The sequence below is a fragment of the Salmo salar genome, chromosome 20, assembly GCF_965601325.2.
Source record: "Salmo salar chromosome 20, fSalSal1, whole genome shotgun sequence".
In the NCBI taxonomy this organism is placed as follows: Eukaryota; Metazoa; Chordata; class Actinopteri; order Salmoniformes; family Salmonidae; genus Salmo; species Salmo salar.
The window spans coordinates 31,560,494-31,586,920 of record NC_138310.1 but is presented as its reverse complement, the minus strand read 5'-3'; the positions used below and the strand labels follow the sequence as shown (position 1 = coordinate 31,586,920).

The following is a 26,427-nucleotide window of genomic DNA, read 5'->3' as shown; positions in this document are numbered from 1 at the left end:
CCTCCGCTCTCTCCACTGGCTTCCAGTTGAAGCTCGCATCCGCTACAAGACCATGGTGCTTGCCTACGGAGCTGTGAGGGGAACGGCACCTCCGTACCTTCAGGCTCTGATCAGGCCCTACACCCAAACAAGGGCACTGCGTTCATCCACCTCTGGCCTGCTCGCCTCCCTACCTCTGAGGAAGCACAGTTCCCGCTCAGCCCAGTCAAAACTGTTCGCTGCTCTGGCACCCCTATGGTGGAACAAGCTCCCTCACGACGCCAGGACAGCGGAGTCAATCACCACCTTCCGGAGACACCTGAAACCCCACCTCTTTAAGGAATACCTAGGATAGGATAAAGTAATCCTTCTAACCCCCCCTAAAAGATTTAGATGCACTATTGTAAAGTGGTTGTTCCACTGGATATCATAAGGTGAATGCACCAATTTGTAAGTCGCTCTGGATAAGAGCGTCTGCTAAATGACTTAAATGTAATGTTAAATGTACCAAGACATTTTTGCAGGAAGTTGAAGCTCAACAGATGTTGGGTGATGCAACAGGACAACGACCCAAAACACAGAAGTAAATCAACAACAGAATGGCTTCAACAGAAGAAAATACGGCTTCTGGAGTGGCCCATTCAGAGTCCTGACCTCAACCCGATTTGAGATGCTGTGGCATGACCTCAAGAGAGCAGTTCACACCAGACATCCCAAGAATATTGCTGAACTGAAACAGTTTTGTAAAGAGGAATGGTCCAAAATTCCTCCTGACCGTTGTGCAAGTCTGATCCGCAACTACAGAAAACGTTTGATTGAGGTTATTGCTGCCAAAGGAGGGTCAACTAGTTATTAAATCCAAGGGTTCACATACTTCTCCCACCCTGCACTGTGAATGTTTACACGGTGTGTTCAACAAAGACTTGAAAACGTATCATTGTTTGTGTGTTATTCGTTTAAGCAGGCTGTGTTGTCTGTTATTGTGACCTAGATGAAGATCAGATCAAATTTTATGACCAATTTATGCAGAAATCCAGGTATTTCCAAAGGGTTCACATACTTTTTCTTGCCACTGTACGTACACACACACACACACACACACACACACACGAACACTTCGCTTCGTGAGAAAAAAAAACGCCACCTGCTGGAGAAGACAGATTTTGGGCCGATTTATCATTCTTGCGCCGCCTCTTCCTCTCTAGTCTGACTTGAGAGCTGCTGCGAAAATGGCGGTGTCTCGTCGCTCATCGCAGCAACAACAGGGTAACCTGCTATCTCCGCCACGAAACGGTTCTCTTTCGGTAAGTCCGCCGGGCTCTCCCTCGCTTAATCTTGTGACAGCGACGTTAGTGCCTCCGGATGGTGAGCGTGGATGCAGCACGGGCATGGAGAATCCTTTGGCCTCCCCGGATCTTCAAACCTCGGCCCTCAGCAGTGGGAGCAGTACAAGCCCGACCACAACAACCTCCGGCGGGGGGAGTAGTAGTGTCTCGAGCCCGGGTTCAGGAGGAACGACCCCTGGAGACGGTAGTGGGATCGGTGGAGCTTTCAGGGAGCTATTTGAGGCCTGTCGGAATGGAGATGTGTCCCGGGTGAAGAGACTTGTAGACTCGGTGAATGTGAATGCGAAGGACATGGCCGGACGAAAATCTACCCCTCTGCATTTCGCTGCTGGTTAGTTAAGATAGCGCTAACAAGCTTTGTTTTTGTGTTGTCAGCGCGAGCTGGCAGGTTGGAGTGTTTTCAAACATCGCATCGGGCTTGTGAAAAATATCAAAATGCTGGTCTGCCACGAAGAGAATGGATAACTAGTTATTAGTTAGCTACTGTACTGTAACTAATTACGAATACTCATTTAATTTGCTGCTGTTAGTTAGCTAACTACTTTGCCAAGATCAAGGCCCATCGAAAACGGCTAGCTTAGTTGGCTAACTAGCTAATACTAAAAACAGTTTGGCACACAGACCGATAGGGACAGAAGGCCTCAGTTTCTCAGCCTTCGTTGTTACTAGCTAAACATAAACAAAAGTGTATTTTTGGGTGTTTCTCAAGCTATTCCATGTTGAACCCCAGAGTGTGTACTTTTTGGTTCCAACCCAACACTAACACATCTCTGATTCACTAAATCAATAGTTGCTTACCAGCTGATTTGTTGAATCCGTTCTGTTGCAGGGCTGGAACCAAAATATGCATACCTATTTTGGCATTCTAGAGCAGGGTTTCCCAAACTCTGTCCTGGGGCCCATGCAGGGTGCACTCGTCGTTTTTACCATAGTATTACACAGCTGATTCAAATAACCAACTCTTCAAGCTTTGATTATTTGAATCAGTACTTTGATCGCAGGATCGAGTTTGGGAAACCATGTTCAAGAGGAACTGCTAAGAAGTAGTTTGGTTGTTGATATTATGCTCTCTTATTATTTTTTAAATCATAGAACTGACATTACATTTTTGTAATTTAACCTTTATTTAACTAGGCAAGCCAGTTTAAGGACAAATTCTTATTTACAATGACTGCCAAACCCGGACAATGCCGGGCCAATTGTGCGCCGCCCTATGGGTCTCCCAATCACGGCCGTATGTGATACAGCCTGGATTACTGTCACCCTGTATGCACTGACCATGTTTTGTCTGTCATTGTCTCAGGTTTTGGCCGGAAGGATGTGGTTGACCACCTCTTACAGACTGGAGCTAATGTGCACGCCAGAGACGATGGTGGCCTCATCCCACTGCACAATGCCTGCTCCTTTGGCCACGCTGAGGTGGTCAGTCTACTGTTGTGCCAAGGTGCAGACCCCAATGCAAGGGACAACTGGAACTACACACCTCTACATGAGGCAGCCATCAAGGGCAAAATTGACGTGTGCATCGGTAAGGGTGGATGTCAAAAATAAATTGTCTTAAGATGGAGGGTGACATGCACATCCTAAACTTAAGAATACCTGTACTTGGCTAAAAATGATTTCTGTGATAAATGAGAAGACTGCACATGGAATATTGCTGCTCCCAGTGACTTGTTACTGTACCCAAATATACAGTTTTGTGTCTTTCAACACTCCTAAACCCTGGTAATTTGTCCAGGAAATGTTATGTTGACAATATTCAATCAATCAAATTTATATCAAATTTACATCAGCAGATGTCACAAAGTGCTTATACAGAACCCAGCCTAAAACCCCCAAAAGCAAGCAATGCAGATGTAGAATTGACTTTACTACGGTGATTTACTATAGGTATGTTAAAATACTGTAAACTGTGCAAGGTATAAGACTAATTGAATTAAAATAATGAAACCGTTTCCTATGTCTCCTTCATACAGTGCTTCTCCAGCATGGTGCTGATCCCAACATCCGTAATACGGACGGCAAGTCTGCTCTGGATCTGGCAGACCCTTCCGCCAAGGCTGTGCTCACCGGTGAGTTTCATACAACTACTCCCTTTCAGCCAGTTCTCTCCCCCATTACACTGGGTATGCTCCTATGTTGTATATTGTATTTTACGTGACTGCAACTATAACGACCTGGGCTCGCTTTCCGAAAAGCATCTTAAGGCAAAATGAATATGGGAACCATAGGATCCTATCGTTCTAACTATTAACTTAGCCATAAGATGCTTTTGGGAAACTGGGCCCAGCACTGTAACCTTTTGTCTGAATCATGGCTTGTCTTGACTTGGAACTCTGTGCTGTTCTAACCTGATATTTTGTATTCAGGTGAGTATAAGAAAGATGAACTCTTGGAAGCGGCAAGGTGAGTATCTTTATAGACTTGTTTCATTGGAGTGATCTGTTTGTAGTATTAGGCTACCTACCACATCTTTAATCATTTTCTAATACAAAATATTTTCTCTCTCTTCTCTTATGAACTGTGTGCTACAGGAGTGGCAATGAAGAGAAGCTGATGGCACTATTGACCCCACTAAATGTCAACTGCCATGCCAGTGATGGCCGCAAGGTAAGAAGGATATCGCCTCCACAACATTACATGCCCACACTTTATATTAATGTTGTATAATATTGTAGCATATGCTTGATTTGTTCTAAAGATTGGTGTGACCAATGGCAAGAAAAGTCTGGAGAGAGACTGTGTTTTCAGCCTACATTCCAAAACAAAGTCACTTGTGTAGGGATTAAAAACACCATCTCATCCTAGGCGGATTATTATATGTAGAACACTATGAAGAGGATTTGTCATTGGATTGGATTTAGGCAGGGGACGCTTTAACTTGACTCAACTTCTGCCCAGGCCATATTCTCTATATACTGTACTGATTTAACAGTGATATCATGGGTTTTTCTGATTTGACCTAAAGGGTACCCATCTGTCCAAATATTTTCTGTGATCGTAGTTGAAATGTAATCCTTTTCATTGTATATAAATGTATGTTACCGTATTTAACCATTCCCTGTGTGCAGAGGGTTCATTTTGGTACAATGTTTTTGTAAAAAAAAAAAAACGGTTTAATAGACTACGGATAATTAGTATTTTTGTTCCTACTCCTTCAGTGTTTAGCTATTGCTCCAAATTAATTTTGCAGATGGATTTTCGTGTGAAATATTTTCACTTTTATTTGGGTCCCTCAGTTACCCCTTAATTCTAGTAACACTTATCCTCGGTCTTCTGCACATCAAACATTTGCTATAACCAAGTTGTTGCCAATATCGATCAAATTGTCCTATCAAAGCTGTTATTTGAATATACTAGCTTGAAGCTCTCAGATCTTTGTTTTTGAATAGTTGGTCATGTTTATCACATCATTAATATTCTATCATGTAGTGCAGAGTTTCCCAACCCTCTCCTCGGGGGTTGTTTTGTTTTAACCCTAAACTGGCACACCTGATTCAATTAGTCAAAGGCTTGATGATTAGTTAACAAATTTAATCAGGTGTGCCAGTTTAGGGTTAAAACAAAAATGTGAAACATCTGGGGGGTGGGGTGAGGACAGGGTTGTTAAACCATGATGTTGTGCAGTGATTCCCAACTCTGGTCCTAGAACTCCCAACAGTAAAAAAAAAAAAACATAAAATAAATAAAAATAAAATATTTGTGGCCCATGACAAGCACACCTGATACTACTTGTCAACTAATCATCAAGCCCTTGACAAATTGAATCAGGTTTTCAAAAATGTGCTGTTGGGGGTACTCAAGGACCAGAGTTGGAAACATGGATTGTAGCGTGTATATGTTATGGAAATTCAATTTTAGCTTAATGCATTGAATCTCTAGAACTTTCACTGACCACGTTTACATGCACACTAATATCTTATTATTCGGGATACTCATGTATTGTTTGAGTTGATGCATATAAATATCATATCCCGTTTACAATATCCTGAAAAGGCTTGTATCCTGGTTATGAGAAACCTGGATAAGTTGCCTGGGATTTGCTGATCTTAGATGGGATACTGTGGCATTGAAACATCTTATCCCATTTACTGTTGTTTTTCACAGTCTGCGCAGGCTCAGTTTCACATTTCATGGGTGTTGGGCGACGTTTTCTTCTCATTGTCAAACAAATCACTTCAAAATGTAGGTTACCTGCGGAATTCGATCAACCATAATTCCATAATTTATTTTGCTGATACTCTGTACTGGACCATATAGCCTACTGGCTATATAGCCTATAAGTTTCTGCTTATAATTCCCAACATTTGGTAGGCCATTTGTTTGTCAACTAGTTAGATACATGCAGCTTCTCTTCTGTCAACGTATTGCACCAGAAGACTAAATAAAGTAGTGCTCACCAGAATGTCTTGCATCGATAGAATGAATGCATTAGTAACCTGGTTAACATGTCTGTTTCGTTTAGGAGCTGAGGAGAAAATGCAGTAACTCCAAAACAGTGTAAAGATAGGTCCTGTGCAAAATGTCCTAATATCATCAGTTTGACCGGTTTTAAGGAAATGTAAAGCTGAGGACTATGAAACACGTTTCGGATAAGACTTCAGTTCGTCTTGGGTGCATATTTTATGTGGTTGAAATACTGTCTGCTTGCATAAGTGTCAAAGATGACACACTCATTCGCATTTTCTCGAGATGCTGAAAGAAATCATATTTTTCTGTTTGAGACAAAATTAACATTTGTTTAATTTTACTGCAAGAAATGCATAATTCTGCAGGAGTTAATATGATATTACGCTACATGAGGTTAAAGTCCTACAGTCCGTGTCCATATTTCAGTTACTATTCCATTTAACCCCTATGAACTTAAATTATGAATATTTTCTTCATTCATAGATACAGGGATACTTGTGAGTGGGATATCGAAGGTGAAAGTAAATGGCTTATCCCGAAAAAGACCTCTAGCAGGATATGAGCTACTATTTGGAATACTGTGAACATGGTCATTGGCTTACTGTCATGAGTGCTTTGTGGTAATGGGGTGGTTGTTTAGGATTATTTTAATCTTTGCATTGTTATTAGCTGTTGATGAGTTTAGAGTTTGGATCAGAGGATATTGTTTCACCAGAGCACTCCTCTCTCTACTCAGGGTGTCATGACTTGACAATTAACTTCAGTCTGAGGAAAGTGTACTTAAAGTCAAGGCTCTACTTTGCATTGGTAATTGTGGAATAGTATTGGCTCATTTGTAATTGTATTTACCCCTCGTCTTGTTTGGCACCAGTTTTAATTATTCAGTTTTTCACCCCCAATGCATTCTCATGAGTAGAGAAGTCATCGCCAAAAAGCTAGAATCTATCTCTGAGTTGGCAAGAAACCATATCTTTCTCCTTTTCATAATTTTGAATAATGCATAATCTAGAGTCTATTGGCTCGGATGAGCAGTATTTTTCTGTCATCATAATTCACTCTGGCTAACCAGGTCCCTAAAGTGTATGTTTTAAAATCCTACTCATTATTCTTTGACATTTAGGTTTTCCAAGCACATTACCTTGTTCCTAACTGACATTTAGGAAATCCTAAACAACAACAAAATGTCATCATAACTGCGTTTCCTTCATCTGTTTTGTTTGGGTTTATATGAATGGGCTGTTTTGTTAAGAAGACTCTTGGGCACACTGTGGAGACAACAAAGCACTCACTCCCTGCACCTCTGTGTGCCTGTGCCAGTCTGAGGACTTGTGTGGGTGTAGGATAAGCACTTTGGCTTTTCCCGAGGGGATAACCAGAGAGCCTGTCTGCCTTATTAAGAATACTACGGCGCAACAGTGAGAGTAGTCACATTTCCCTAAAGCTGTGTACTCATTGTAACTGGTGTCACTGAATTTATATGTATGGTTAATTCCGGTGTGTTTCTCACTTCACTCTAAGGGTGATAGGCTAGAAGTATTCTTTTTTGCTGTGAAATAAAAATACTAAAATTTTGTAATTTTTTGTTTTGTTTTTTTGTGTGACTCTGGCAACATTGTCGATCAGTCAACATCCCAAAAAATGCTGGTAAGTTTCTCGATAACTGCCACCTGATTGTTGCACTGTTGTGATTTGTATTTTTTCTTTAATCCATGTTTTATTTGACCAATACGCTGGCTCTCACTTGTAATTGCGCATCATGGAAATGGGTCTACTGGTCACGTTCATATTTCCCACCCCAGTGCTCCTGTCCTGTGAATATGTGTGTGTGTGGGTGGGCGTATGTGTGCCAGACCTGGGTTTAAATAGTATTTGTTGTCTTTCAAATACATTAGCTGTGCTTGATTTGAGCTTTCCTGCTGCAATGGTACAGACGGAATAGTCCCCTAAGTGGACTACCAAAACCATGCCCATCAAGCACTCCAGCAACGCTCAATCACATGCTGAAAGGATTTAAAAGAAAACAGCTGGGCCAACCTACTATTTGAACCCAGGTCTGGTGTGTGTGCGTGTGTGGTGGAGGTGAGTAAGTGGTTCTGAGGCCACGGCCCGCTTCGCTCGTTGGTTTTGGAAAGGAGCTCAAATATACCACATTGCCTGCTTTTCCAGAGTGCCACCCTCCCCTTTCTGCACTCCTAACTACTTTACACACACCCACCTCTGCTAAGTTTCAATCACTTCTTGCTCTTCAATCATATTTATTGTAGGACTGTAACTTTTCTGTTTTGGTCACATGTGCATGTCTGGATGCCTGCACCTGCATTTTGTCAATTGATTCTTGTACTATATTGTATGTTTGTGATTTGACACTGTCCGCTTGTCACGTCTCGTCCTGAATGGGTCATATTCCTTGGTTGAAGAAAAAATATAATTCCTCATCTTTAAGTGCTGTGCCGTCGTCGCTGCTCATGCTTTTTGTATTATTCGATTTCTTTCCGTGTGATTGCCTTCATCAAACATGAATGATATTGTTAGTCTGTCCTGTCTGAGTTGTTCAGTGGTCTTATTTTGTCTTGATACCTACCAGTGCATGAATGCTACTGTTTCTTCCTTTCTGTCCGTGAGGTAAACTGTTGCTAAACTCCTGGGTGGAGAACTATTCCACAGCTTTACGTACACTAACATTATTATGCTTGGCTCACATGGGCACCATGTGATTTGGAATGGCCAAACAGATCTACACAACATATTTTTATGAATAAACAGTAGATTCAATCCATAGCCATATTTTTAGCCTCCTGTATATTATGTTTAGGAAGGAAGGGGTGTAGTTGAGGGACAAGTCAGATTTCCATTTTTCATAACTTGTTTGAGGTAAGCTAGCGTCAGTGTGCGGCCTTAGAAATATATTTTAAGATGGATGATCTGAGAGTTCTGTCAGACTTGCATAGACAGGGCGGTTGAGAACAGGTTGATTTTGTTTTGGGCTGTAATACTCAAGAACCATTCTGAGCTTGCATCCTTTCACCATTCAACTGCAATGAGAACTCAGACCGCTCGTCAATGCAATTTGCTTCCTAGCATAATCAGCCATTCACTCACTCTCTCTGGCTCCCTGAAGGCAGTGTGTTCTGATGTGCATTGACTCTGAGCTCTGTGTGTCTAATGACATGTCCTCTCTTCCAGTCCACCCCACTGCACTTGGCGGCTGGCTACAACCGAGTCCGTATCGTCCAGCTACTGTTGCAGCACGGGGCAGACGTCCATGCCAAGGACAAAGGGTAAGACCAAACTCAATAAAGTCCCATTGAAGGCCTGTTTTCCTCCACTGTTTCTTCGTCTAAGACCATTCTCAGCTGATAAACGTCTCAATCACAGATTCATAGAATACAAGAACTGTTCATTTGAATGACTATCTCTCTGGCAGTGGCCTGGTACCTCTCCACAACGCCTGCTCCTATGGACACTTTGAGGTCACAGAGCTTCTGCTCAAGGTAAGGGCTCTAAAAGATTCTAGTTCATTTTACAAAATTGATTTCTGTAGAACCGTCATTGATGCCCCTTTTAATTAGACAATTTTAGAATGTTGGTTTTATTGGAGAACAATGAATGAACTCTCCTGTCTGTCTACAGCATGGAGCGTGTGTGAATGCCATGGACCTGTGGCAGTTCACTCCTCTCCATGAGGCTGCATCTAAGAACCGTGTGGAGGTGTGTTCGCTGCTGCTGAGCCATGGTGCAGACCCCACCCTTCTCAACTGCCACAGCAAGAGCGCTGTGGACATGGCCCCCACCCCCGAACTCAAAGAGAGACTAACCTGTGAGTTCAGTGGGAGACTGGAGAGAACACGTGCATGCATACATGCATACAGTGGCAAGAAAAAGTATGTGAACCCTTTGGAATTACCTGGATTTATGCATGAATTGGTCATCAAATTTGATCTGATCTTCGTCTAAGTCACAACAATAGACAAACATAGTGTGCTTAAACTAATAACACACAAATTATTGTATTTTTCTTGTCTATATTGAATACATCATTTAAACATTCCAAGTGTAGGTTGAGAAAAGTATGTGAACCCCTAGGCTAATGACTAGTCAGCTAACCTGGAGTCCAATCAATGAGATGAGATCTCAAAATTTGCGTTTGCTATTCACAAAAAGCATTGCCTGATGTGAACCATGCCTCGAACAAAAGAGATATCAGAAGACCTAAGATTAAGTATTGTTGACTTGCATAAAGCTGGAAAGGGTTACAAAAGTATCTCTAAAAGCCTTGACGTTCATCAGTCCACGGTAAGACAAATTGTCTATAAATGGAGGAAGTTCAGCACTGTTGCTACTCTTCCTAGGAGTGGCCGTCCTGCAAAGATGACTGCAAGATCACAGCACAGAATGCTCAATGAGGTTAAGAAGAATCCTAGAGTGTCAGCTAAAGACTTACAGAAATCTCTAACATGCTGACATCTCTGTTGACGAGTCTACGATACGTAAAACACTAAACAAGAATGGTGTTCATGGCAGGGCACCACAGAAGAAGCCACTGCTGTCCAAAAAAAACATTGCTGCACATCTGAAGTTTGCAAAGGTGCACCTGGATGTTCCACAGCACTACTGGCAAAATATTCTGTGGACAGATGTTTGAAAGGAACACACAACACTATGCGTGGAGAATAAAAGGTACAGCACACCAACATTTTATTTTTTTATTTCACCTTTTATTTAGGCTAGTTGAGAACAAGTTCTCATTTACAACTGCGACCTGGCCAAGATAAAGCAAAGAAGTTCGATACACACAACAACAGTTACACATGGAATAAACAAACATACAGTCAATAATACAGTAGAAAAGTCTATATACAGTGTGTGCACATGAGGGAGGTAAGGCAATAAATAGGCCATGGTGGTGAAGTTATTACAATACAGTAATTAAACACTGGAATGGTAGATGTGCAGAAGATGAATGTGCAAGTAGAGATACTGAGGTGCAAAGGAGCAAGATAAATAAATACAGTATTGGGATGAGGTAGTTGGATGGGCTATTTACAGATGGGCTATGAACAGGTTCAGTGATCTGTGAGCTGCTCTAACAGCTGGTGCTTAAATCTTTTGAGGGAGGTATAAGTCTCCAGCTTCAGTGAATTTTAGATTTTTTTTTGCAGTTCATTCCAGTCATTGGCAGCAGAGAACTGGAAGGAGAGGCGGCCAAAGGAAGAATTGGCTTTGGGGGTGACCAGTGAGATATACCTGGTGGAGCGCGTGCTACGAGTAGGTGCTGCTATGGTGACCAGTGAGTTGAGATAAGGTGGGGCTTTACCTAGCGGAGACTTGTAGATGACCTGGAGCCAGTGGGTTTGGCAACGAGTATGAAGCGAGGGCCAACCAAGGAGAGTGTACAGGTCGCAGTGGAGGGTAGTATATGGGACTTTGGTGACAAAACGGATGGCACTGTGATAGACTGCATCCAATTTGTTGAGTAGAGTGTTGGAGGCTATTTTGTATATGACATCGCCGAAGTCAAGGATCGGTAGGATGGTCAGTTTTACGAGGGTATATTTGGCAGTATGAGTGAAGGATGCTTTGTTGCAAAATAGGAAGCCGATTCTAGATTTAATTTTGGATTGGAGATGCTTAATGTGAGTCTAGAAGGAGAGTTTACAGTCTAACCAGACACCTAGGTATTTGTAGTTGTCCACATATTCTAAGTCAGAACCGTTCAGAGTAGTGATGTGGGCAGGTGCGGGCAGCGATTGGTTGAAGAGCATGCATTTAGTTTTACTTGCATTTAAGAGCAGTTGGAGGCCATGGGAGGAGAGTTGTATGGCATTGAAGCTCGTCTGGAGGTTAGTTAACACAGTGTCCAAAGTGTCCCAACTGTAAACTATGGTGGAGGGAGCATCATGGTTTGGGGCTGCTTTGCTGCCTCAGGGCCTGGATAACTTGCTATCGTTGACAGAGAAATGATTTCCCAAGTTTATAAAGACATTTTTGCAGGAAGTTGAAGCTCAACAGATGTTGGGTGATGCAACAGGACAACGACCCAAAACACAGAAGTAAATCAACAACAGAATGGCTTCAACAGAAGAAAATACACCTTCTGTAGTGGCCCAGTCAGAGTCCTGACCTCGACCCGACTGAGCTGCTGTGGCATGACCTCGAGAGCAGTTCACACCAGACATTCCAAGAATATTGCTGAACTGAAACAGTTTTGTAAAGAAGAATGGTCCAAAATTTCTCCTGACCGTTGTGCAGGTCTGATCCAGAAAACGTTTGGTTGAGGTTTTTTCTGCCAAAGGAGGGACAACCAGTTATTAAATCCAAGAGTTCACATACCTTTCCCACCCTGCACTGTGAATGTTTACACAGTGTTCAACAAAGACATGAAAACGTATCATTGTTTGTGTGTTATTAGTTTAAGCAGAATTTTGTCTATTGTTGTGACCTAGATGAAGATCACATTTTATGACCAATTTATGCAGAAATCCAGGTATTTCCAAAGGGTTCACATACTTTTCTTGCCACTGTATGTACGTACATACACACACACAGTGCATTCGTAAAGTATTCAGACCCCTTCCCTTTATCCACATCTTGTTACGTTACAGCCTTATTCTAAAAAGGATTAAATAAATAAAAAATGACCTCATCAATCTACACGCAATTCACCATAATCAAAGCAAAAACGGTTTATTTTTTGCAAATGTATTACTAATTTTAAAAAAAAACTTATTTACATGAGTATTCAGAACCTTTGCTATGAGACTCAAAATTGAGCTCAGGTGCCTCCTGTTTCCATTGATCATCCTTGAGATGTTTCTAAAACTTGGTTGGAGTCCACCTGTGGTGAATTGATTGGACATGATTTGGAAAGGCACACACCTGTCTATATAAAGTCCCACGGTTGACAGTGCATGTCAGAGCAAAAACCAAGCCACGAGGTCTGAGGAATTGTCCATTGAGCTCTGAGGCAGGATTGTATCAAGGCACCATCCTTACGGTGAAGCATGGTGTGAGGATGTTTTAAGGGCGGCAGGGATTGGGAGACTAGTCAGGATCGAGGGAAAGATGATCGGCGCAAAGTACAGAGAGATCCTTGATGAAAACCTGCTCAGGACCTCAGACTAGGGTGAAGGTTCACCTTCCAACAGGACAACGACCTAAGCACACAGCCAAGACAACGACCTAAGCACACAGCCAAGACAACGCAGGAGTGGCTTCGGGACAAGTCTCTGAATGTCCTTGAGTGGCCCAGCCAGAGCCTGGAATTGAACCCGGTCGAACATCTCTGGCGAGACCTGAAAATAGCTGTGCAGCGACGCTCCCCATCGAACCTGACAGAGCTTTAGAGGATCTGCAGAGAAGAAAGGGAGAAACTCCCCAAATACAGGTGTGCCAAGCTTGTAGCGTCATACCCAAGAAGACTCGAGGCTGTAATCGCTGCCAATTGTGCTTGAACAAAGTACTGAGTAAAAGGTCTGAATACTTATGTAAATGTGATATTTCAATTCTTTATAAAAAAAATTCTCCCCAATTTCGTGGTATCCTATTGGTAGTTAGTCTTGTCTCATCGCTGCAACTCCAATACGGACTCGGGAGAGGCGAAGGCCATGCATCCTCCGAAACACGGCCCACTGCTTCTTGACACAAACCCGGAAGCCAGCCACACCAATGTGTCGGAGGAAACACCGTACACCTGGCGACCGTGTCAGCGTGCATGCGCATGGCCCGCCACAGGAGAACCTAGAGCGCGATGGGACAAGGAAATCCTTGCCGGCCAAACCCTCCCCTAACCCGAACGATGCTGGGCAAATGTGCGCAGCCCGATGGGTCTCCTGGTCGCGGCCAGCTGCGACAGAGCCTGGACTCTAGTGGCACAGCTAGCAACTGTGATGCAGTGCCTTAGAACACTGCGCCCCTCGGGATGCCCTCAGTTCTTTATTTTTGATAAAATCCAGATTATTTCCTTTGTCATTATGGGTTATTGGGTGTAGATTGAGGCAAAATACCTTCCGAATGCACTGTATACATGTGCACACTTTTTATACCTGATAATGAAATAAACACTTGTGCACAGACTATTCTCACAATTCACAAAGACTATATACAGATGAGAATGTCTGCGTGGGCCCATGGCTTTTCTCACATTTCAATCTAACCTTTTTCGTTCAATCTCCTTTCTGCCATCCAGATGAGTTTAAAGGTCATTCACTGCTCCAGGCAGCTCGGGAGGCAGACATGGCCAAGGTGAAGAAGACCCTGGCTCTGGAGATCATCAGCTTCAAACACCCACAGACCAATGAGACAGCCCTGGTGAGATCATCCCTGTTCCTTCTGGCTGATGCTCAATGTCACAGTGCTGACATCTAACATTACGTCATAATCAACAGCTTTGGATGTCACAAATGGCACCCTATTTCCTATTTAAAAAGTTATGGGCCGTGCTCAAAAGTAGTGTACTATATAGGGAACAGGGTGCCATTTTGGACGTATCCTATGTCTGTCAGAATACATTTGTGTAACATGCATAACCTTGCTCCCTTTGTGACATGCATGACCTAGGATGACCACTATAAAAACAAGCACAAAACCTGAGAAGGCATTCACACACACTCCATACAGTGATGTCATTGAAGGTGTTGTCCTTCTGTTTCAGCATTGTGCCGTTGCCTCCCCTCACCCCAAACGGAAGCAGGTGACAGAGCTGCTGCTGCGCAAAGGTGCCAACATCAACGAGAAGAACAAAGAGTAAGACACCATGTCCGTCTTTCCAATAACATTTAATCGGAGGGGGGTGTACCCCCCCCCCCCCCCCAAAAAAAAAAATAGTTTCGCATCTATTGGTTTCAATTGAGAATGTTGGCTTGTTAAACTGCAGAATGAGAATCCTCTGAGGCTGATTCCAGCACAAGTAAAGCGATACCTCTCTCTGTCTCTCTTCTGTCTGTAGCTTCATGACGGCCCTGCATGTTGCATCTGAGAGAGCACACAACGACATCCTAGAGGTGCTGCAGAAACATGGAGCCAAGGTACACACTGCAGGCTTCTTCAGTCTCACAAATACCACTTCATTTAATTTATCTTGTCATATCTCTCTCACTGGCTCACAGCCTCCATATCTGATAACTTCAACAAAAAAGATTTTATGAAATAAGTGTATCACATTCCCTCTGTCCTTCCCCCTCCCCCCTCCATCCCTCCAGGTGAATGCGGTGGACACCCTGGGTCAGACGGCCCTCCACAGGGCAGCCCTGGCGGGCCACATCCAGACATGTAGACTACTGCTGAGCTACGGGGCTGACCCAGCCATCGTCTCCCTGCAGGGCTTCACTGCCTCACAGATGGGCAACGAGGCCGTGCAGCAGATCCTCAATGGTACAGTAGTAGAGCGTCTTGGGTTAAATACAAAGATTCTCTTTTTATATTCTACTCTACATTGGGATTGACAAAGATGTTTTATGAACTTCGATGAAAGATGCATTACATACATATGGCCTTTAAATCTAGCCTATGCAGTGATGTTAAGTTAGCAGGATGTATAACAAAGAAATGATCGATTATCTTGCCCGTAAATATTACATAGTGCTTTGTCAAATTTCCCAGTATGTTTTATTTCATGATGTTGATCCATTAAATACAGAAAATGTTCCAACTCGTAACTCTGACGTGGACTACCGGTTTCTGGAAGCCGCTAAGGCTGGAGATTTGGACACTGTGCAGGTAAGCTAATCAGCTACATCGTCTCGGTGTCATGAATTCAATCATGTTACATGCCTCAACCATCGACCTACCATCATGAACCCAAGATATCTTCCTCTGTCACTTTTGATATTATGTCTATGTTGTCTCGTCTTTGTGTTGTAGCAATTGTGCACTCCTCAGAACGTGAACTGTCGGGACCTGGAGGGTCGTCACTCCACCCCTCTGCACTTTGCTGCAGGCTACAACCGTGTGGCCGTGGTGGAGTACCTGCTACATCATGGAGCTGACGTACACGCTAAAGACAAAGGGTACGTGTTGTCTTACTAGTCCACCCTACTACCTCTGTCTTCCTTACTGTCTTTGCTGAGACTTTTGCTTTCACTTCAGAGAGTCAGCAAAAAGGCTTTCACTTTGTATTGAATACATATCTTTACATTTGCTTTCATTCTGCATTGAATACCTCTATCATTGGATTACATTTTGCATTCAATACATACAATACTTGAAAACTGTAGTCATAGAATTACATGACTTATAGGATCTCTGTGCTTTTACTGGTTTAACTAGTCTTCTGTCTGTCCTGCAGTGGCCTGGTGCCCCTCCACAACGCCTGCTCCTATGGTCACTATGAGGTGGCTGAGCTGCTGGTCAGACACGGGGCGTCGGTGAACGTAGCTGACCTCTGGAAATTCACCCCCCTCCACGAGGCTGCTGCCAAGGGCAAATACGAGATCTGCAAACTGCTGCTCAAGGTTAGTCTAGCTGTGCCTTTCATATCAGCTCTTCAGAAATGATCAGGTCACAAAGGCATCAGGCTATATATACTGAGGCAAACGGAAGTATTTATTGTGATAGCTTTTTATAGACTTTGCGCAAAGTGCCAAAGTGGCTCTGTGTATAGCTAAAAGAGATTTTCAGCGCCAGAACAAAGTATTTAACACATTTTTTTAAACATTTTTTTTTATGTACATTCAAGATGATGTATTTGTGTTTCACCAGCATGGAGCAGACCCCACCAAGAAGAACCGTGATGGTAATATGCCTCTGGACATGGTGAAGGATGGAGACACGGACATCCAGGACCTGCTAAGAGGAGACGCTGCCCTGCTGGATGCTGCTAAAAAGGGCTGTCTGGCCCGCGTCCAGAAACTCTGCAGCCCAGAGAACATCAATTGTAGAGACACACAGGGACGCAACTCCACTCCCCTGCACCTTGCAGGTACTGTACCTACCAGAATCAATCAATACATTTTCATATTTTTATAAAGCACTTTTTACATCAGCAGTTGTCACAAAGTGCTTTACAGTTACCCAGCCTAAACCTCAAATAGCAAGCAAAGCAGTGGAATCAATTTATTGAATGGAAAATGTGGAACCCAGACACAAACTTTTACAACCGAAACAGAAGTGGATCCCCTTACATAAAAGGATGACAGGCAACTCATCAAACCCTGGACACTTTGATCATTTGGAGCTATACTATTACTTTGACACATTACATAAAGATCTTTCATTCATGTTTTTTTGTTGTTTTTTTTCCATAAGGTAGACTGCCATGTTTCATGTTGTCATCCGTCTTGTTTCCCACCTCTGTAGCTGGCTACAACAACCTGGAGGTGGCGGAGTATCTCCTGGAGCATGGTGCTGATGTCAACGCACAGGACAAAGGAGGCCTCATCCCCCTGCACAACGCTGCCTCCTACGGGGTGAGTCGGCACAAACATTACGCCAGGCCGCGGAAGACATTGTACATGCTGTATGGTTTGGCCTAAGGTTTTATAACATAGACAATACATAAATACCTATGCTCTGTAACAACTTGGATGATGACTTAGAAGATATTGTTTGGGTTACAAAACCTTATAGAAAATCCGTACAGCAAATATAAGGACAAAACACCCACACTGTGATGAAAGTGACCTTGTGGAAAGCTTAAGATATGTAACAGTGTGGATGTCATCAGTTTCTGGTCATATCGTGTTATTAATTTCGTCTCTCCTCTCATCTGCTACTTCTATCCTCTGCTCCTCTCCTCTCCTGTCTCTTCTCTCCTACAGCACGTGGACATTGCTGCCCTCCTGATAAAGTTCAACACGTGTGTGAATGCTACAGACAAGTGGGCCTTCACCCCCCTCCATGAGGCGGCTCAAAAGGGCCGGACCCAGCTGTGTGCTCTCCTGCTGGCCCACGGAGCAGACCCCACCATGAAGAATCAAGAGGGACAGACGGCACTGGACCTGGCTACGGTAACACGCCTTGATCTCTTACTGTTAGAACAGCTAGCAATGCCACAAAATGAAGTGTTGTTTTTTGCTGTTACTGGCAGACATTTGCTCGAATGGCGAAGGTGCATAAAGATAGGAATTCAGACATGACTCCATCGTTTGAACACTATCCACAGTTTAACTACGGCGTGCGACCTAGTTCTGAATTATAGGCAGATTGAACCATCTCATTTTTCTCTTTTTTCTAATTGCCGCCGTCTTGGAGCTAGAATTGGGATCATGTACAGTGCATTCGGAAAGTATTCAGATCCTGTGACTTTCAAAAAACAAATGACGTTACAGCCTTATTCTAAAATGTATCCAATTATATATATTTTTCCATCATCAATCTGCACACAATACCCCATAATGACAAAGAAAAAGCAGGTTTGTAGAATGTATTAAAAAAATTAAATAAAAACTTATACATAAGTATTCAGACCCTTTGCTGTGAGACTCGAAATTGAGCTTGGGTGCATCCTGTTTCCATTGATCATCCTTGATGTTTCTACAACTTGATTGGAGTCCACCTGTGGTAAATTCAATTGAATGGACATGATTTGGAAAGGCACACACCTGTCTATATTAGGTCCCACAGTTGACAGTGCATGTCAGCATAAACCAAGCCATGAGGTCAAAGGAATTGTCCGTAGAGCTCCGAGACATGATTGTGTCGAGGCACAGATCTGGGGAAGGGTACCAAAACATTTCTGCAGCATTGAAGGTCCCCAAGAACATTAGTGCCCTTCATCATTCTTAAATGGAAGAAGTTTGGAACCACTAAGACTCTTCCTAGAGCTGGCTGCACGGCCAAACTCAGCAATCGGGGGAAAAGGGCCTTGGTCAGGGAGGTGACCAAGAACCTGATGGTCACTCTGACAGAGCTCCAGAGTTCCTCTGTGGAGATGGTTGTCCTTTTGGAAGGTTCTCCCATCTCTGCAGCCCTCCACCAATCATTCCTTTATGGTTGAGTGGCCAGACGGAAGCCACTCCTCAGCAAAAAGCACACGACAGCCCGCTTGGAATTTGCCAAAAGGCAATGAAGGAGTCTCAGACCATGAGGAACAAGATTCTCTGGTCTGATGAAACCAAGATGGAACTTTTTGGCCTGCATGCAAAGCATCATGTTTGGAGAAAACCTGGCACCATCCCTACGGTGAAGCGTGGTGGCAGCATCATGCTGTGGGGATGTTTTTCAGCGGCAGGGACTGGGAGACTAGTCAGGATTGAAGGAAAGATGAATGGAGAACTGTTCCATGAATGAAAACCTGTTCCAGAGCGCTCAGGACCTCAGACTGGAGTGAAGGTTCACCTTCCAACAGAACAACGACCCTAAGCACACAGCCAAGACAATGCAGGAGTGGCTTCAGGACAAGTCTCTGAATGTCCTTGAGTGGCCCGGACTTGAACCCGATCGAACATCTCTTGAGAGACTTGAAAATAGCTGTGCAGCGACACTCTCCATCCAACCTGACAGAGCTTGATGAAGAATGGGAGAAACTCCACAAATACAAGTGTGCCAAGCTTCTAGCGTCATACCCAAGAAGACTTGAGGCTATAATGCTGCCAAAGGTGCTTCAACAAAGTACTGAGTAAAGGGTCTGAATACTTTGGTAAATGTTATATTTCAGTTTTATTTCTATACATTTGCAAACGTTTCTTAAAAAAAACTTTGTCATTATGGGGTATTGTGTGTAGATTGAGGATAAAAAAAAATATATATGTTTAAAAAAATTCAAGGCTGTAACGTAACAATGTGGAAAAAGTCAAGGGGTTTGAATACCATCTGAATTCACTGTATACTGTGCTAATGTCCATACAAAAAAAGAGTAACGATACATTTCGGTGAACATGGCAAATGAGCCGTTTGTTATGAGTACATGGGGGCCGCCATCTTTATGCACCATACCATTCTAAATTCCTACCATTTTTCCCATTATATATATTTTGACACACTTAGCAGAAACTAGGGATTTGGTCCACAGCCTGAAATTCAAACTTTTAGAACAACCAGCTCTCACACATGGTTTTGCCATCTAATTATGTCCTCCTCTCAGGCTGATGACATCCGGGCCCTGCTGATGGATGCCATGCCCCCAGATGCCCTGCCCAGTTGCTTCAAGCCCCAGGCCACAGTGGTCAGCGCCGGCTCGGTCATCTCCCCGGCCTCCACGCCCTCCTGCCTGTCTGCAGCAAGCAGCATCGACAACCTGGCCGGGCCACTCAACGAGCTGGGGGCCGCAGGGACCTCCGGGGTGGCCGACGGGGCCACGGGCTCCGATAGGAAGGAGGGAGAATGTGAGTAGAGAGAGAGAGCCAGGAACGAAACTGGGGCTGGGGTTTTAGCATGAAGCTGATATTCTACTCGTTTTGATATTCTTGTAGATTCAACAGCTCTGTCAACAGCTTTGACTCACTGGTTGAAGTCTAACATGCTGACTAGACCAGTCCCTGGCGTGTGCCATCGCACGCATGTTGATTTTTGTCCAGTCACACCAGACGTGATCAGGACATGCAGGTTGAAATATCAAAACCAACTCTGAACCAACTACACTAATGTGAGGACTGGTTGAAACTCATTAAACATTCATGGCAATTTTGCTTGCTGTTGCTTGCTAATTTGTCCTGGGTTATAAACATTGGGTTGTTATTTTACCTGAAATGAGCTATGTTCTCTACTCCAACAATTAATCCACATATAAAAGGGTAAACCTAGTTTTAGTTTTATAGTCTCTCCTCCTTCAGTCTTCTGACTTTATATTGGTTGGCAACCAACTTTAAGGTGCATTACCAACGGGACTGGAGTGTGGATCTCAGTTCATCTTTCAATCACCCACGTAGATATATGCTCCTAAAAACCAATGAGGAAATGGGAGAGGCGGGACTTGTAGCGCATCAAGCGTCTCAAATAGAACCAAGGTCTATTTTGTGGCCTGGCTATGTAGGCGCGTGTGAGCAGTTTGGATAAAATTATTGAATAACGTGTGGTCAGCATGTAAGTCAATACAGAGGAATCAATATGGCCCATTCATTTCACATACTGAATCTGCTCTTTGTATTCCAGTGGTGATGTTGGACATGAACATCAGTCAGTTCTTGAAGAGCTTGGGTCTGGAGCATCTGAGGGACATCTTTGAGAGAGAACAGGTGAGTGTTTAATGATTTGAGTTTATGCTATATCGTAATTTATTTAATAGGGCATCTAATTAGTCTGACATTTCATGTCTTTTTCCCACTCCTGAAGTAGCTGTTGTCATGACACAGTTTAGGATCCCTGCTCTGTACTGAATGTCCTGTTCTCTCCCAGATCTCTCTGGATGTGCTGGCTGACATGGGTCATGAGGAGCTGAAGGAGATTGGGATCAACGCCTACGGCCACCGACACAAACTCATCAAGGGAGTGGAGAGGCTGCTGGGAGGACAACAAGGTCTGGACCAATGTTCCCTCAAAGGATATTTGCCACTGAGTAAATGTCAGGCCTGCTGAGTGCAAACTTGAACTTTGTGAAAATTCTGTGCAACTTCCAGCGCACATTTATTGTGAACGCTGAGGCTGTACCTGCTTTAAGTTAGTTTTAACAGTGGCCAAGTAAGCTACTGTGGCTATTTCACCATAATGTAGGCCTACCAGAGTGGAGACAAACAATGGAGAAAATACATCCCGTAACATTTTAACATGGAAATAGCTGTTCTATCATTCAGCCTACAGTAACAGCCAATATGTGGTGTTCAATGTAGGCCTACATTCCATGAGACTTTTGAAAACAACAGGCAGTGCTTGACATTAACCTGTTTATCCACTTGTCCTTCAGACAAGGTGACTGAAAATGTTGTTTGATGCAAGAAACCACTTTACAAAATAAAATGCATTATTATTCCCATACGATTTATTACAGGGAATCAGACAAATTATGCTAGCTACCCTCTGCCTATTGGCTACTTAACTTATTCAAGCCTGTCTCAAAATACAACACTTCCCCTTAACATAAAAAAAAGCTTTTTACCTGACTTGCTTTTCAAAGTTTTGTGCTCTTGTAGGAAGAAATCACTCCCCTCACTAACTAGCAAAAGATATTAACAAAATGTGCACACATGACTACATGCAGCTCCTGCTTTGATCTCAAAGTAAGCACATCTACTCACGACCGCTCATGCTGTAAATGGTCCAGATCCATATATGGCAATGGTTGATTTGCATATAGGTCTACTGCAGCTCTGATTGTTTACGCTGCACCGGACTGAGTCTTGTGCATCAATGCAATAGAATCCTACTCTGATAAGTTCTGCCTACAACAAAATTTCTTGCATAGTTTTGCATGCAAAGTCTTTCATAGTTTTTGTTTCGGTATGTTGCATTTAAAGTGGCTAATATTGTGTTGATTCGATCATAATTGCCACAGTAAAGGGAAACATTGATAGTGTTAACTAACAGAGAAAACTCTAGAAAGTTGAGTGAAGTTCAATCTCGTGCTTCTCTCCGTGGGCTGATATTTCTTCTGTGCGGCAGTATCGAAGCTACTGCGCGAGGGATCATTGGTCAGGACATTCCCGAGAAATCTCTGAGGAGCTGATATCTTTTCCCATTTATTGCTGCCTCAGATACTTACACTACTCCTCCTATTCCTGGAATGGAGATTCTCTATTGAAAGTTATTTTTAGTCCAGGACTAAGCCTAATATACGTGTGGGAAACTGGCCCTGAAAGTATAGGTGGGAAGCCAACCCAATGTGTAACCAAGTATGAGTGTGTAACAGGTTATTTGTTTGTTCTCCAGGTGCCAACCCATATCTGACATTCCACTGTGCCAACCAGGGCACGGTCCTCATTGACCTTGCCCCTGACGACAAGGAGGGACAATCAGTGGAGGAGGAGGTGGGTACACCCATACAGAGAGCGATACACTGAGTGTACAAAACATTAGGAACACCTGCTCTTTCCATGACAGACTGACCAGGTGAAAGCTATGATTTATTATTGATGTCACTTGTTAAATCCACTTCAATCAGTGCAGATGAAGGGTAGGAGACAGGTTAAATAAGGATTTTCAATCCTTGAGACAATTTAGACATGGATTGTGTTTGTGTGCCATTCAGAGGGTGAATGGGCAAGACAAAAAATGTAAGTGCCTTTTAACGGCATATGGTAGTAGGTGCCAGGCGCACTGGTTTGAGTGTGTCAAGAACTGCAACACTGCAGGGTTTTTCACACTCAACAGTTTCCTGTGTGTATCAAGAATGGTCCACCACCCAAAGGACATTCAGCGATCTTGACACAACTGTGGGAAGCATTGGAATCAACATCGGCCGCATCTCTGGAATGCTTTTGACACCTTGTAGAGTCCATGCTCCAAAAAATGTAGGCTGTTCTGAGGGCAAAAGGGGTGCCACTCAATATTAGGAAGGTGTTCCTAATATTATGTTCACTTGTGTATAATGTATACATATGTACGTATTCTATTTGATTCTGTGAGTTGACCTCATCTCACTCTGGTCTGAATGCTGATAAAAACGGAGCCTTTGACAACACTGATCCACACCATCCTAATGAAGCTGAGTGAAGGTTCGGTACCAACTGTCGCTCAGGGGTGAAAGAGTACCATGTTTAGAGAAATCTAATGAAATTCTGTGATTAACAAAAACTGTTTTAAGACGTTTCATGTTTTTTTTTCTTCTCTCTGCTCCAGATGCAAAGTACCATCCGAGAACACAGGGATGGAGGCAATGCAGGAGGGGTGTTCAGCAGATACAACATCATCAAGGTCAGCTTTACATTATATTACAGTACTACACGCTCTACTCTACATTTGCTCATAGGATGGATCTCTTTGAGATAGAAATATACCCATATCTTCAATTTGATACCATCCTCGATCAGTTATTGGTTGTTAAGAATGCACTATGGCAGGGGTCGGCAACAGACGGCCCAAAACTTGCCCGCAAGTGGATTTTATTTATTTATTTTTTAATAGGAGACGTGTTCGTGTTTTTAATGTAATCAATGTATGAAATTACTGTTATTTTCAAATAGTCTCTTTTTGGGCTTAGTTGTGGTCAGTTTGCAGTGTACAAATTATTAGAATTATGTTCCGGCCCCCAATCGTCCACTCCGACAAAAATCAGCATCGGGCTGAATCTAGTTGCCTACCCCTGCACAATGGTTTCAGGAATTTTGATCCCATCTTTTGAAAAGGAAGGAAGATTAGAAGTTCTTAGTATTGCTGCTATAGTTGATTCCTGTCTGTGTGTCCATGCAGATCCAGAAGGTGGTCAATAAGAAGCTGCGAGAGCGATACACACACCGCCAGAAGGAGATCTCCGATGAGAACCATAACCACCACAATGAGCGCATGCTCTTCCATGGTAACAAGACATATTCATATTACAAAGCTGTTTTTTTTTTTTTGTATTTAGTTTTTTTTTACCATGCTCCTTGTTATTTCAACAACAAAAATGATGTCTTAATTGATTATCACTAGAGAAATGTTAACCCTGTGTCATTATTATAATTTTGTTTTTACAAATATCAATTTCAATCGTATTTCACATTGTTCTTGTTTCATGTCTTTTGGTTCTCCAGGTTCTCCGTTCATAAATGCCATCATCCACAAAGGCTTTGATGAGCGGCATGCATACATCGGAGGGATGTTTGGAGCAGGGATCTACTTTGCTGAGAACTCCTCTAAGAGTAACCAGTATGTGTATGGCATCGGGGGCGGCACCGGATGCCCCACTCACAAAGACCGCTCCTGTTACCTGTGCCACAGGTGAGACATGATTGATGGAAAGAACACACATTTAGGTGAATTGAGGGTTTACTGCTATTACTCATGAATAGACTGTTACCAAACTAGTGGCTCTCTCTCAATCAATTAATCCATCAATCACAGCTTTCATCAGAGCTATGATAATTGTGAAACCTCATTACTGAACCATTATTTGACCCCTGTTCTCCGTGACTTCCAGGCAGATGTTATTCTGCCGTGTGACCCTGGGGAAATCCTTCCTCCAGTTCAGTGCCATGAAGATGGCCCACGCCCCCCCTGGACACCACTCTGTGATTGGTCGGCCCAGCGTCAACGGCCTGGCCTACGCAGAGTACGTAATCTACAGAGGGGAGCAGGTGAGACTTAAATTGAATACTATTTTATTTATCCCCTCAAAGGCAAGTCCAGGCAGAAGTTTTACAAATTAGGGGCTGGTCTCCCAGACACAGATTTAAGCCTAGACCTGGACTAAAGCATCCACAGTGGAAATTTTGCTTTGTAATCCAGTACTTATTATTTGCTCTTCTTATTGCCCTTCACTGTCTCATGTTTGTTGGCAGGCCTACCCAGAGTATCTCATCACCTATCAGATCCTTAAGCCGGAGAGCACAGCCACGTCTGCTGCAGGAGAGGATCAGAAGTCCTAGTCCTGCGCCACCAGACCAATTTCTCTCTTTCTCTCTCACACACACATTCTCCTGACCCACAACATTATTGTAATGCCTAAACCTTTTTCAGACTGAGTTCCATTCTTCTTGTCCAGTAACAGTAAACTGGGCAGATGACATTAAATATATTGTAATATACTGTAATATATTATGAAATGTACTGTAATATATTAATGCAATAAGGCCCAAGGAGGTGTGGTGTATATGGCCAATATACCATGGCTAAGGGCTGTATTCAAGCACTCTGCATTGTGTCGTGCTTAAGAACAGGCCTTAGCTGTGGTATATGTCCAATATATGGTATATGTACCACAGCTAAGGCCTGTTCTTAAGCGCAACGCAGAGTGCCTGAATACAGCCCTTAGCCATGGTATATTGGCCATATACTACAAACCCAGAGGTGCCTTATTGCTATTATAAACTGGTTACCAACCTAATTAGAACAGTAAAAATTATGTTTTAATCTCAACTGTCGTATATTATCTCCTGCTTGTGGTGATAGTCTTTCAGTTTCCTTTGCATTGGCTGCATGTATAGACAGGCGCATGTATGGCCAATATCGGGTGTGGGTTCCCCACTAGCTACCCTTGGAGAGGGGGTTGTAGAGATTCACCCTCTCATCTGCCCTGCAGTGTCAGAATAATTGGCTACCATTCTCACCTAATCGTGACTTGGAGAATCACCTATTTTCAACCCTATTGTTCTCAACCAGTCTGTAACCCCTGTAATACTGCCCCCCGCCCACCATCCTTACATACATACTGTATAGCCGTAGAATAGCTTAGTGATTTATAATGATGCAGATAACACTAGTACCACTTGGATTACTCAATATTATTAATAGGATTGTTTTTCTTAACTCTTCTTGAATTACATGCCTGAGGTATATTCCAGATAAAGCAGAACTGAGGAATTAGGATGAGGAATTCTAATTCTATGAGGAGAACACACATGATTTGGAAGAGAACAGTCATCTACTCTGACATATTATTTGTTGTACAAGAAATGTGAACTCCACAACCCAGATTGCCATGGTCTTATTCATGGACTTCTTCAAATTCATGAGTAAAGAGTTGCACTTTTAAATAGATACTATTTAAGTTATTTGACATTAATTGCAAATGTTATGGTAAAAAAAAATGTATGTACAGGTCGTGTAAATGGATGTGTATAACTGTTTTACAATGTCATTTGGAGTTTATTGTAAATTAAGTCTAAATTCCTTTCTGGCCTTGATTCTCTTTACTTTTTTGAATAAACGTTGTCCATGTAAGAGCAGTTCGTTGGACATTTTGTTTTCA

The 26,427-nt window shown here is 42.9% G+C and overlaps 1 protein-coding gene across 2 annotated transcripts; it reads left to right on the top strand.

The window, feature by feature from the left end:
• The first annotated feature begins 1,159 nt into the window (after positions 1 to 1,159).
• Positions 1,160 to 26,427, top strand: LOC106580453 (poly [ADP-ribose] polymerase tankyrase-1). Of its 2 annotated transcripts, XM_014161536.3 has the most exons (28): positions 1,160 to 1,656; positions 2,629 to 2,853; positions 3,302 to 3,397; positions 3,695 to 3,731; positions 3,860 to 3,935; positions 7,359 to 7,379; positions 8,919 to 9,013; positions 9,160 to 9,226; positions 9,366 to 9,552; positions 13,921 to 14,042; positions 14,386 to 14,477; positions 14,680 to 14,758; positions 14,933 to 15,104; positions 15,370 to 15,449; positions 15,594 to 15,739; positions 16,018 to 16,183; positions 16,431 to 16,650; positions 17,028 to 17,137; positions 17,489 to 17,677; positions 19,753 to 19,993; positions 20,760 to 20,842; positions 21,003 to 21,123; positions 22,470 to 22,567; positions 23,379 to 23,453; positions 23,949 to 24,054; positions 24,272 to 24,458; positions 24,658 to 24,814; positions 25,019 to 26,427. In XM_014161536.3, exons 1-28 carry the CDS (start codon positions 1,209 to 1,211, stop codon positions 25,103 to 25,105), a joined length of 3,783 nt encoding a protein of 1,260 aa, XP_014017011.1. In that variant the 5' UTR covers positions 1,160 to 1,208; the 3' UTR covers positions 25,106 to 26,427. The 2 variants fall into 2 exon arrangements, with proteins under 2 accessions (XP_014017011.1, XP_014017013.1); XM_014161538.3 differs by lacking the exon at positions 7,359 to 7,379.